Consider the following 12,595-nt stretch of genomic DNA (forward strand, 5'->3'; position numbering starts at 1 on the left):
CTTGCATTTTAATGTGACTCTTCAATAGTTATACCCATTGCCCTTAGTAACCCCGGGAGCCAGTCTAGCGATTCTTCCCTTGCCATGTGCATACACAGAAAATGGGCGCAGCCAGGCCAGGGATTTTTGCTAGGTGGTGATCTGATATATACTTGTACCGGAGTCATAACAGAACAAACAACATGCAACAAGTGCAATACAGTGTTTTATTTGTAACAGTATAAAGATAAGCTAGCAAAGGCAAATGGTCCTGAGATTAGGAATGTTAGTGGTGGAAGAGCCGCAGGTTGGTGTGCGCCAAGACAATGCCCAACTCATCACACGCTTCAATGATGAGCTTGTCAGCCGCAGAACCAGAAGGAGCAGCAATGAAATGGACCCCGCTCTGCAAGAAGAAGGACAAAAATAAATAAGGGTGTAATGTCGCCCTGTCGTGGCAGGTACATGGATTCCTACTATTTGATCAAATGTGTTTGACAAAGAACCTTTAGTTTATACATTAGGAGTTTTTAATCTTCATAGTGCCTTGTGGATTTCCATAACCCTGATGCTGGGTGTGTAGTGCAGCTGCAGGTTGTTTTTTGTATAATACACAGAAAAATTAGCAGTTTTCAAATGTAAAGTGTTCTGCTTTTCAGACAGTCGTACAACCAAATATGTTAATAATCACCATATCTCCGCTTTATATTGGCACAACAGTGTGTTACAAAATTTCTCATGAATACTTCCATTACCCCATAAGTGGTCAAACTGTTTGAGTATTTTTTTAACCCTTTAGTGTTGCATTCATTTTGTTTGCAGAAATGAATGCGCAGCTGAAAAATGAAAATTGCAAGTTTTCCAGAGAGACTATTTCAGTGCCAGATATGTTGCACCCAGCTGGTTTCAGAGACACTCTTTAGCCTAAAGCGGGTATCCCAGACAGAACAGCCTTTGAAGAGTTCGTTTTTACGTGAGCTGGGCACAACATATTGCACCTCTGGAAAAATTCCTTTTTGGGGGTGATGGGGAGGGTGTAGTTTCCAAAATGGGGGTAACATGGCAGGGGATTCCACTTTACTGGCATTTCAGGAACTCTGCAAGAGTAGCATGGCATCCAAAGTCTACCTGAATCAAAAACCATTTTGTTAACCAACCACTGTTTGACATGACCAATTTAGCCATCCACAATCGCCAATAATCTCACCTTCCTTGCCCGTTCCACATTGTCTCGGAATGGGAAAAATGCATCAGAGCTCAGGGAGACGCCCGTTAAAGTAGAAATCCATTGTTTCTTGTCCTCTGGGGTCAGCAGCTCTGGGGGCTGTTCATACAGGGCCTTCCACTGCTCCAGTTCCTCCTAAGGGCAGAAGGGACACAGCGCTTATACATAGATGACACCTATTTATATCCTATACGTGTCCTGATACAGCCAGTATATACTAACCTTTTCTAGGGTGCCGCTCACATATTGGTCAATGGCATTAGAAATCTCAGCTCTCTTCACTCCAGCTTTAAACTTAATTCCCAAAACACGAGGGTGGTGCCGCAGCCACCAGTTATCGGCCTTGTCCCCAGCCAGCCGGGTGCAGTGTATACGGGACTGCTGCCCTGCACCCATACCCACCACCTGGCATAGAAAGACCTCAGATTAGAATTCCTAAATGCTCTAACATATATATAGTAGTCTGTACAGAAAGACTCTACATTATAGGAAGAAGCGCAGGAGAAGTTATTAACCCTATGTATTACATATGGCTTTGTCCTATCCATTGGACAAGTGATAAGAGTTTGATCTCCTGAACGGGACAGCCTTTCCCTGCTTGAGTGGGCTGACCGCTGCACACAGACTTCACTGAAAGTCTATTGTATGTAGAACAACCCCTTTAAGGATAAACATAGGATAACTTCCATTTACCTGGCCATCCTTGGCATAGCAGACAGAATTAGACTGGGTATATTTCAGGGCAATAGTGGCTACGATCAGATCTCTGATGGCGGGCTCAGGGAGCTGGGAAAAAAAATTTAAATACATTAAAAATAAATATACATACGATGATCCTCCCCTCCCCCCATCATAGTTTTTGGTACTTTGACAGCAAGAATAAAGCAGACTGCAGCATTACCCTTGCCAACAGATTCCTAAACCCATTACTGATATATCACTCCATTTTGGAGAACATTTGGAGAGACTCCAGCATAGAAGTCATTGTATAGGTATGAATGCAGTATTAAAGCTGAATGTGAACACACCGGAGACGTGGACCTGAGATCTGTACCTCTTTCTTTGCTGTAACCACATTGCTGAATAGAGAGCCATCCACAACCGCATCATTCCTCCTCTGCTCCAGTTGCAAGCCAAAGATAGTCCGAAGCTCAGCACTATCTGGTTCATAGCTCGGGTCCACCTAACAAAGAAAACACGCCAATGTCACGGCAAAATCTAAAGGTTTGGCTCATCTGGAAAATACAGTTACCGTATATACTCAAGTATAAGCCGAATTTTTCAGCCCAGTTTTTGTGCTGAAAAAGGCCCCCTCGGCTTATACTCGAGTCAGCAAAAAAAAATAAAAAAAAAAAAAAATTTTTTTATTTTTTTTGGAGGGGGGGGGTGTCTATGACCAGCCACAATATTAATGTATAGAATCTCCCATAAAATAGTGGAAAAAAAAAAAAAAAAAAAAAAAGATTTAAAAAAGATAAAAAAAAAAAAATCTCCTTTCCTTAGAATACATACAAAATAAGAAAATGACTGACACATACACATTAGGTATCCCTGTGTCTGAAAGTGCCCGGTCTACTGAATATAGGGTATCTGCAGTGCTCCTGTTCCGTCGGTAAGGGGTTAATAGGAGCACCGCAGATACCCAATATTCAGCCAGACTGAATTCCAAGTGGGCCAAGAAAAAAAAAAAAAAAAAAAAAAAAAAAAAAAAAAAGTCCTCAAGCTCAGGGAAGGGGCAGACAGACAACCAAAACACCCCCTTCCCTTTCCCAGCATCTACTGCATCCAAAAACTCCAACCATTTTAATTTTTGAAATTTTCCAGTAGCTGCTGCATTTCCCCCCTAGGCTTATACTTGAGTCAATAAGTTTTCCCAGTTTTTTTGTGGTAAAATTAGGGGCCTCGGCTTATATTCGGGTCGACTTATACTCAAATATATACGGTATTCTACCATTGGCAGATTTATAGGAATCTGCTACAATTGTGTCATTCTCTTACTAGCTGCACATGACGTTGTTCACGTTCACTGCTACATGCGCTTCTAATACTATATAAAGTTTACCCATCTTGATCCAATGATCAGGAGTGGTAATAAGGACAGCTAATAGCACATTGCATGCTAATACAGGTCATCCCAAACTCTAGTACCTCCATAGTTACACAATTCACAGTGCGTCATCTTACTTTTCAAAGGAATCTGGGAGAATTGGCATTGCTAAACCGTATTCCATAATGGGAACCAGAAGCCATCAATAACACATGTATGAGGATACATTACCTGCAAGACACAATACCCTCCATTCTTCTTTTTGGAGAGGATTTTCAGCGCCTCTTCATCATACCCTGGAGCTATGATACCATCAGAAACCTATTAACAGATTAAGGGAATGCAAATTACCAACCTGGAGTATTTCAAGTTAAACTTACCCCCCTTCCCTCATAGATTGTAAGCCCTCGCGGGCAGGGCCCTCTACCCCACCGGGCCAGTCGGTCAGTTAGTATTATATCTACCTGTATAATTTGTGTACTGTATGTAACCCCCAAAATGTAAAGCACCATGGAATTAATGGTGCTATATAAAATAATAAAAACTTCATTTGTGTTCATAGAGAAGGATTCATCATCAAGATACACCTAATAAACATCTGCTCATCAGTACCGGATTTAAAGGGGTATACCACCTAAATACTTATTACATACAGATGTAGCAGCTTCAAATGACATTGGATAACTTTCTATGAAAGCCAATGGAAAATCTGAGTAACAAACTGGCCACATACAGCTCTACTGAACAATGCGTTCTCTCATATTCTATAGATACAGACATCACATATGTCAGTACAAGGAGCCTTTAATCCACTAGTTCAATCCTTAGGTTATTGGTGAGAGTCCAACACACCTACCATCAAGAGCAGATAGCTGTACACTGTGAGGACAGAAGTAAACAGTTATTGACACCGTGAATACTTTAGCTCAGCTCCCATTCTCTTGAATAGGAACGGAGCGCAGTATTTTGGCACAGACACTAGTCCGTGTACAGATGAGTCCACTTCTGGCTCCGTACACTGTGCAGATCCAGGGGCAGCAAGTGCTGGGACTCACAGATCTGATTTATTGACCCATCCTGAGGATCGCCGCACCAGTGTCAGGTCTTGGACAGCCCCTTTAACTCCCACTATTCCAATGACCATGGTATGTCCGCCTCTTACATACCTCTCTAGAGATGATTTTTGCAGTAGGAACGTCACACACATCAGAAATGGCAATGAAGTCACCAAAAGACGACATCCTGTCCGAACCTAGGAAAGAAATGGATATATAGCCAGACAAGAATGGTTTGTTTTCCCAAAAACAGTGACCATTGCAGATACAAGGGGGTGTTCACCACACAGACATACTGTAGAATGATTAAAGGGGTTGTCCAGGAATTGCATTTTATGGCCAATCCTTCAGGATAGACCATACTACCTGGCCAGTGGAAGGGGCATACAGACGGCCCCCACATCGGTCAGGGGGCCGCTGGTGATGCCTGTGCTATACACAACCCAGTGCCCATATACTGGCCAGCCACCATCACCGGCCACCTGAGAGATCCCCCACCGATCAGATATTTATGGCCTAAGGTTAAACCATAAAGACGTAACTCCTGGACATTCCCTTTAACACAAAAAGCAAACTGTGGATATTAACACACTGCCCAAAATAAGAAGGGGACTACTTAGTGCAAACCTTTTAAGCCAATCTTATACATTTTCCAGCCAGTGAAGCAGAGAAGCAGCCGGCTGACCATTAGTTACTGGCAAATTGTGAAGATTTAGCAGATTGGTAGACGTGTACGGGGCTTATGTGAATATGTACAACATGGACGTTTAGAATGGGCCATCACATAAACCAGCTCATACCTCTGGCTCTTGCATAGGCAGTGGCCAAGGGGGTGAGTGTGGGGTACAGGTCATGAACCATGCACACCTGCGCCTCCTCTTCTGTCAAAGGAACACCAACAGCAGCACCTAGTGGTAGAAGTGGATATTGCAAGTTACTCAGGGAGCTTGTACATAAAGTAGGCATGTAGCAGAAGAAATAGAAATAGCAGCACAAACTTAAGTAATAATTTAGAGTATAAGAATAATTATTACTCTAAATAAATGCTGAGTTTTTACTAGTAAAGAAGCCTTACGGTATAGCAAAAAATCCATTGCATTATTACCTGCCGGGCTGACGTGTTTGAAGGAGGTGGCCGCGGGGAGGCCTAGCGTGTTTTTCAGCTCTCTCACCAGCTGCCAGCCATTCAGAGCATCGCATAGATTGATAAACCCTGGAGAGCCATTCAGCACTGCAGAGACACAAGACATTAGAATAAGCAAGTAATATGGGGCAGATTTACTAATCCTATTATATTTTGGCAGTGCAACCTTAAAATTGGCCACACTGGTTGAGTATGATATATATAAAAAAAAAAAAACACTACCGAATGCAAGCACAGTAAAAGCACACAGACCCCATAGACTATAATTGAGTCCGTGTGCTTACCGCCAGATCTCCGCAGGCGTCGTGCGGACAGGAAAGTTCACCATCTGATTTGTGCAGGCAGTGCACAGCAAGTACAAGGACCCCATTATAGTCTATGGGGTCCATGTGCTTTTATAGCACCGCAATTGCGTTTGTATTCCGGTCGGGGGTCCCCATGTGGACTCTCCCCAGAAGGAATCCAAACGCTGATGTGAACGAGGGGTTAGTCTGATCCACCAGTGTATGAAGTAAGCCTGTCACACTGCAATAAAGTCTGCAGACAGGATGCTATAGAGCAGGAGGTGAACAAAATGAGAGATGGTTCTGCATAACGTGTCATCTATATCATTAGCTCATTTCAGGATTAAGAGTCCAGTGGGCGGTGCTACGCCACTAACTCCAAGATCTACAGGTATTTCTTCTGTACTGTTAAGTCACTTTTTTATTTAACATTAAAGTTTATTGAAGGTTTTTCAAAGAAATTTTTTTTTTTTTTTTTTTTACAACAAAGGGGAAAGCAGGGGGGAGAGGAGGGGAGGGGAAAAGACCAGGGGCAACAATCCAGGTCTGGAGAGGGCATGTTAAGTCACTCTTACCGGTCAAAGGAAGCTTTGGTCCACGAGTAAAGATCTGAGCGGGTACTTGGTGAGGATTGATCCCGTATCGCAGTGGGAGTTGGGACACCCCCTTACTGTACTGCTTACGGAAATAATCTGAGATGGCGTCGTCATACTGCGCTGTATGAGTAAAAGCCTGGCAAGAGAAGCAGAAGGTGTAATATAAGGAGAGAATATAAGATGGCAGACTTGCTTCATCACAAGCTCACCTTTAGCGCCAGTTGGCAGCGCCTCTCTAGGGTCGTGTCCTTCGCCTCTGATTTCTCCATTTCATCTGCAATACTGTTGTAATCATTGGGGTCACACAGGACAGTGACACGGGAATGGTTTTTGGCAGCCGCGCGAAGTAACGTTACGCCACCTGAACCAAAAAAACTGAATTATAAAATCTACCTCAAGATTATACGGCATCTCTGACGTAGTGTACGTAAGTGTCATAGAATGAACCTCAAGACCAATTGCAGGTATACAAGCCTTTCTCCAAGGACATCCAGAAATACTGATGGAGTCTGGATAGTAAACAAAGCTCGAAAGCCACAATCAAACAGATTTCAGGAGCCACTTACCAATATCGATCTGCTCAACGGCTTCCTCCACCGTCACCCTCGGGGCAGATACGGTCTTAACAAAAGGATACAGATTGCAGACAACAACTCTGTAAGGAAAACAAAACAGCAAATCCCATCATCGTAATGTAACAATCTGTAACCAAACATTAGCAAGTACATGGAAAAAACAAAGACCGGTCTAATCCCAGCCCACTACTGGAATACCTGACATAGCTGAAGCCTAGGCGTGTAAGGTCTTCCTGGTCCTCAGAGGTGCCTCTCGCCAAAATACCTGACAACAGGAACAGATCAGAGCCCAGGTAAATGGGACAGCACAGAAAGACTTTATAATGTATCTGTTCACTCCTTTATATGGCACTTCCCTAGTGCCACCATATTGGAGATAAAATATACATTGGCGATTGCAACAGATGTGAAAATGTGAATCATAATGGAAAATTGTGCCTGATTTTTCAGTATAAAAATAGCGGACACGTGATGGACCCATTATAGTTTAGGAGGTCTGCTGGTGTCCATGGGTAACCACTCGCCCCCCCACGGCAGACCTCAATAACAAATCTCAGCATAGATGTGAACCTAGCCGGATCCAGTGTTTATCCCCAACAGATCACATGCTGATGAGGGAAGGGGGAGTAGTTTTGTAGGTACCCCTTTTTGATAGTCCCCCATCATGTCTTCATCATCAATGGGGGAGGGATCTGACTGCTGGAACTCAAGAAAGTCAGTCTGGTTTCCTAGTGCTGGTCAAGTAACAGACCAATGCATGTGCCCTGCCATATATTCTCTATGGGACTGCTGGAGACAGCTGTGTGCTGTACATGGGCAAGAGCCCCTCGAGTTGAGGAAAACTGATTGATGGGCAAGACTGGCATGTCACCCACCGATCAACACAAGGGGCACCCTCTTACTCCTGTACAAATAGAGTTGCTGTCAGGAATGTGAAGACTCAACATTCACATGGGCGTACCACAGATAGGAATACAGTCCTCGGCTACCTCCTGAAGCTCCATAGAGAATAAATACAGCAGAAACAGGCATGGCCGACCGCTTTGTTCAAACAGTGAACGGACCACCCAGTGACAAACCAGTTATTGAAAAAAAAAATAAAAAAAAAATATATATATATATATATATATATATATATATATATATATATATATATATATACATACATACATACATACATACACACACACACTTATCTTCAAATATACACAAATAGGCATTGTAATGGTTAACAGCAGTTATATCTCACCTCCATGTACTGCAGGATGGAGGGTCTTTACACGTCCCCCCAGCATCTCTGGAAAGCCAGTAAGTTCAGACACATCTCTAAAAAAAGAAAAAAAATGCAAAATGCAATCAGTTTTTTAATGAATTTCAATTTCATTATGCCATAAGATTTTTTATTTTATTTTTTAAACAGTTTCTGTATGCACTTTTTTTGTTTATCCCATGAGATTCACCAGTTCCTGGCACTCTGGTGTCCACCGCTGCTATCCGACTGCGCATGCTTGGGCCACAAGAAAAATGGCTGCTTACACAGTAAGTTGGTGTAAGTGGCCATTTTCTTGTGGCCCGGGCATGCGCAGTCAGCTCTGCCCAAGGCCCGATGGCAGAGCAGACTGCACATGCCTAGAAGATTGAACCCCAGGACAGAAGACACAGGGATAGGCTGATACAGGCGAAGATTAAGGTGGCTCTGGAGATTTCTCTCGCAGCATTGGGGACGCCCCCAGTGCTGCAAGAGAACTCATTTGCATACTGAAGAAAACTAGGATTTTTACCAAATGGTGGTGCGAAAGCATCTAAAGGTAGGAGAAGAATAGCCTCTTAAGGCTATTCCAACACATTAGTCAGGAAAAAAGGGTATCCAATGATAACATCCCTTTAAGGCTGAGGCCCCACATTGCAGAAATGCAGCTGTTTTTTTTGTTGCAGATTTTGCTGCGTTTTTTTAGCCAAAGTCAAGGATGGCTACAAAAGGAATGGGGAATATATAAGACTTCTTATACTTCTTTCCTTGAGCCAGGAGTGGACTGAGCAAAAGGTAGAAGAAAAAAAAAAAAAAAAACCAAAAAACCACTGCATTTCCACAAAGGGCCTCAGGCTAAAGGAATCTAAGGTGTATGAGGTTTATAGGTGTATAAGGTGTATGAGGTTTATAGGTGTACAAGGTGTATGAGGTTTCCAGGGACCACCCGTTAGTAAGAACCGCATCACAATAGTGACACAATAAGTGTCCATGCGCTGCCCAGTGACCACCATCTAGTAACCATACCTTACTATGGCACAAATAACATAACAGTGCTACTCTGAAAGCAAACACCCCTTTAGGATACCAGAAAGTAGAACAATGACCTAGGAGTATATATATTTATTTGGTGTAACCTGTATATAAGGGTCATCATTACCTGACAGCGAGACCGGCATCACGCAGACATTTTGCAGTTCCACCCGAGGCCACCAAGGAAAGACCGAGAGCGCTCAAGCGTTGGGCAAACTCCACAAGGCCAGTCTTATCAGACACACTGAAGAGAGCTGGAAGGCAAAGTCAACTTTTAGGTACAAGTCTTTAGGTTTATTCCTGCAGGGTGCACGGGCTGAAGGAATACCGATCAGCTGCTGTATACAGCAAGAGCATTGCTAGAAGAGCAGCCAAGAACATTGTCATTCATCTGCACTACTGACTCCAGTCACTCAAGACCGCCACCATATATACCAAAGATGGCTGTATAGTTTGATCGCATGGGACGTCTACTAGCAGGGGAGAACAGGGTTAGCTATGCTTGACGTGTACACCCCTGCCTGTTACTCAGAGACAAGCAGTGCAGGATTGGTCCTTAAGACAGTTGCTCACTGCTCAGCAATGATGGCAGGTGGTAAGGTCCGTCCTTCTGACAGTGGAGGGATAGCGGTGCCGAAACTAACAGCACAGATATCTCTGGCACATACAGTTAAGGCCCCTTTCAAGTCGGTTTATCGGATCTGTTATTCTAATAAAAAAAAAAAATAAAAAAAACTCTAAGGGCAGGGACACATAAGTGGAGAAGATAGGACTGGGATGTTACCCCTGATGGTATTAGGTGAAGCACATGTGGGGACTATCAGAGGTAAACATAAAACAAATGGATCAGGGCGGGTTCACACCTGCGCCCGGTCACCGTTTTGTGGGTTTCAGTTTTCTGTTGACAGGAGACAGAAACCTGGCAGTCAGTGTCCTCCGCGGCGAAACTTACAATAAATAAATTTCTCCATGGAGACCACAAAATGCTCACGAGCGAACACTTTGCAAACCCATTCAAATGAAAGCGTTTGAAAACTGACTGCCGGTTTCCGTCTCCTGTCTAGTTTCTTGGGCAGAAGATGGAAACCTGCAAAGCAGAGACCGGGGCGCAGATGTGAACCCACCCTGATCCATTTTTTGTGTTTACCTTTGATAATATTCACCTAATACCATCAGGGTAACATCCTGGTCCCATCTCCTCCTCTCTGACCACAAGTGCTGCCCCTCCTACACCTTTCACCACTTGCATGTCCCTGGCTCCTGAATGAGTTGAGGCAAGCAGATGCAAAGAATGAAAGCCCAGGCACAGGTGTGATAATAGTATAAGAAAGTAAATCTGTAACAAACCAGGTGTCCAAGTCTATTTATAACTGTCCAATAGAACTTTTATTTTGAAGCCAAAGTTGATTGTTCGGCCCCCTGCCCCAACCCTCTTTAAAACACAACAAGCTAATCCCACCTTTACATAGCAGAGCACGAGGGATCCTTAATTTCATAATGGTGTAAATACGCCATACAAGATCACACTCTGCTGTCCCCAAATGACCCCCATATTGTGCAAGCCCATGTACATGTGACCGGGATCCTCAGCTACATTATAATTGCCTTTATCTGTGCAGTCACATGGAGGAGGAAGATTTTATTCACAGCCGGAAGAGATTTTATACGGATCAACCTATAAGTGGAGAATGAGCCCAGCATGACTGCACATGAGCGGACGTACAAAGACGGCTATTGTGGGGGGTCTGCATATCATACAGATCATATCAGGGGTGGGGTGGGTTTACACATAATATGTAACATCATCTACTGATTTATTATCAGGAGGGTCAAAGAGCAGGATCAATTGTGATAAGAAACCTGAATCACCACCAGCACTGGTATACTGGCAACAACTGGGACTGCTATATACACACACACAGTATATATATTTATAAAGAGATTATTTATATTTATATTATACACACACACACACACACACACACACACATCACAGGAGATATAATAATATATATTGAATACACACACAGATTGCAACAATGAGGGTTAAGAGAACTCCACAACTAGTTTCAAAGGGGGCCCCCAAAGCATGATTGGAGGGGGGGGGGGGCTTTGTTAGGCCCCATATACATGCATCAGATCAGATCTACAAAGTGGGGGAGACTGTGCAGAGAGTACACAGAGTATGACAGCTAATAACCTGCATGCATATATACACTATAGACACCATACACACACAGACATAACAGAGGTAGGTAGCAAGAGCACAAGGCGGTTTATAATATACTGCACTGATATGCATAGTCTGAATTGTAGCTTATATGACAGCATGCTATAAAGGTAGAATGCAGCAGAGACCAGCAGGGCAAAGAGCAGCCGGAAGACGAGCAGCACGAGCATCCCTTACCCAGCTCTGCCATGTCTGCAGCGCCGCCACTACACGTGTGAGCAGTCAGTGAGTCCGGGCCTGGAGATCAGGTGGGCGGGGACAGAGACGTCAGGAAAGTGACGGCTGCAAAGGTAATATAGCGCTGTAATCAGGGAGGCGGGGCCGAGGGTGGAGCCTGCCAATGACAGACAGTGGTGTGGGCGGGGCATGGAATGTGTGACGCAGAAGCGCTGAAGTTCATTGAGAGGAAGTCTCATTGATCACGTGGAAGTGAACTCGGCAGCAGCGGCCTCTAGCGACGGAGGAGAGAACACCTGTGAGAGCCGTGATTTATCCAGTCTACTTCCTTAGGGCTGTGTTTACACCATGCTTTTTTTCACTTGTCATCTGCAGTCATAAATAGCACATTTCTATTATGCCAATAAACCAGTGAGTGAAATGCATAGTGACGTGTGATAGGCTAACGCGCCACACAGCAAAAAAGCACTGTGAGAAAAATCGCATCACGGTTTTTCGTGCAGCACTTTTAACAGAAACCGCTGGCGTTTCCGTACATATAATTGACAGGCTGCGCTGCGATTTCCAAAGTTGCAACGGTTTTCAAATTCGCATTGTTTCCGCTTCCTGTATTTTTCTGCAATGTGTGGATGGGATTCACTGGAATCATGACTGGGGTTCAGTGGCAGAACGAGCGCCTTGTGTTTAATCACCATTGGCCAGTGCAGAGGAAAGTACCAAGCAGTGACTCATTTTGGAAATTGCACCCTTCACATAATTGATCACGGGGTTAAAGTGATCATTCTGACCCCAGATATGCTTTCCATAAAGAAATGTGCAGAAATATTTGCCATTTCAGTGCCCAGTATGTTATGCCCAGTTTGCGACACTGAGAAAGGCCAGCTCTCCAGTTATTATGCTCTGTTTCCTGAATTTGGAAACACTCTACATGCGCCCCTAATCTATCACCTGGATATACAACAGAGCTCAGAAATGAAAGAGCACCATGCACATTTGAGGCCT

General features: G+C 43.8%; 1 protein-coding gene across 1 annotated transcript; it reads right to left on the reverse strand.

Annotated features, from left to right (window-relative positions):
* Nucleotides 1–210: 210 nt before the first annotated feature.
* Nucleotides 211–11,655, reverse strand: ATIC (5-aminoimidazole-4-carboxamide ribonucleotide formyltransferase/IMP cyclohydrolase). The gene is made up of 16 exons (XM_075283762.1): nucleotides 11,594–11,655; nucleotides 9,314–9,440; nucleotides 8,155–8,231; nucleotides 7,104–7,170; nucleotides 6,897–6,985; nucleotides 6,540–6,691; nucleotides 6,310–6,466; nucleotides 5,412–5,537; nucleotides 5,107–5,214; nucleotides 4,418–4,503; nucleotides 3,483–3,572; nucleotides 2,259–2,387; nucleotides 1,898–1,990; nucleotides 1,427–1,609; nucleotides 1,187–1,339; nucleotides 211–385 (listed from the first exon to the last, which is right to left on the reverse strand). Exons 1-16 carry the CDS (start codon nucleotides 11,604–11,606, stop codon nucleotides 266–268), a joined length of 1,770 nt encoding a protein of 589 aa, XP_075139863.1. The 5' UTR covers nucleotides 11,607–11,655; the 3' UTR covers nucleotides 211–265.
* Between the last annotated feature and the right edge of the window lie 940 nt (nucleotides 11,656–12,595).

The sequence above is a fragment of the Leptodactylus fuscus genome, chromosome 8, assembly GCF_031893055.1.
Source record: "Leptodactylus fuscus isolate aLepFus1 chromosome 8, aLepFus1.hap2, whole genome shotgun sequence".
In the NCBI taxonomy this organism is placed as follows: domain Eukaryota; kingdom Metazoa; phylum Chordata; class Amphibia; order Anura; family Leptodactylidae; genus Leptodactylus; species Leptodactylus fuscus.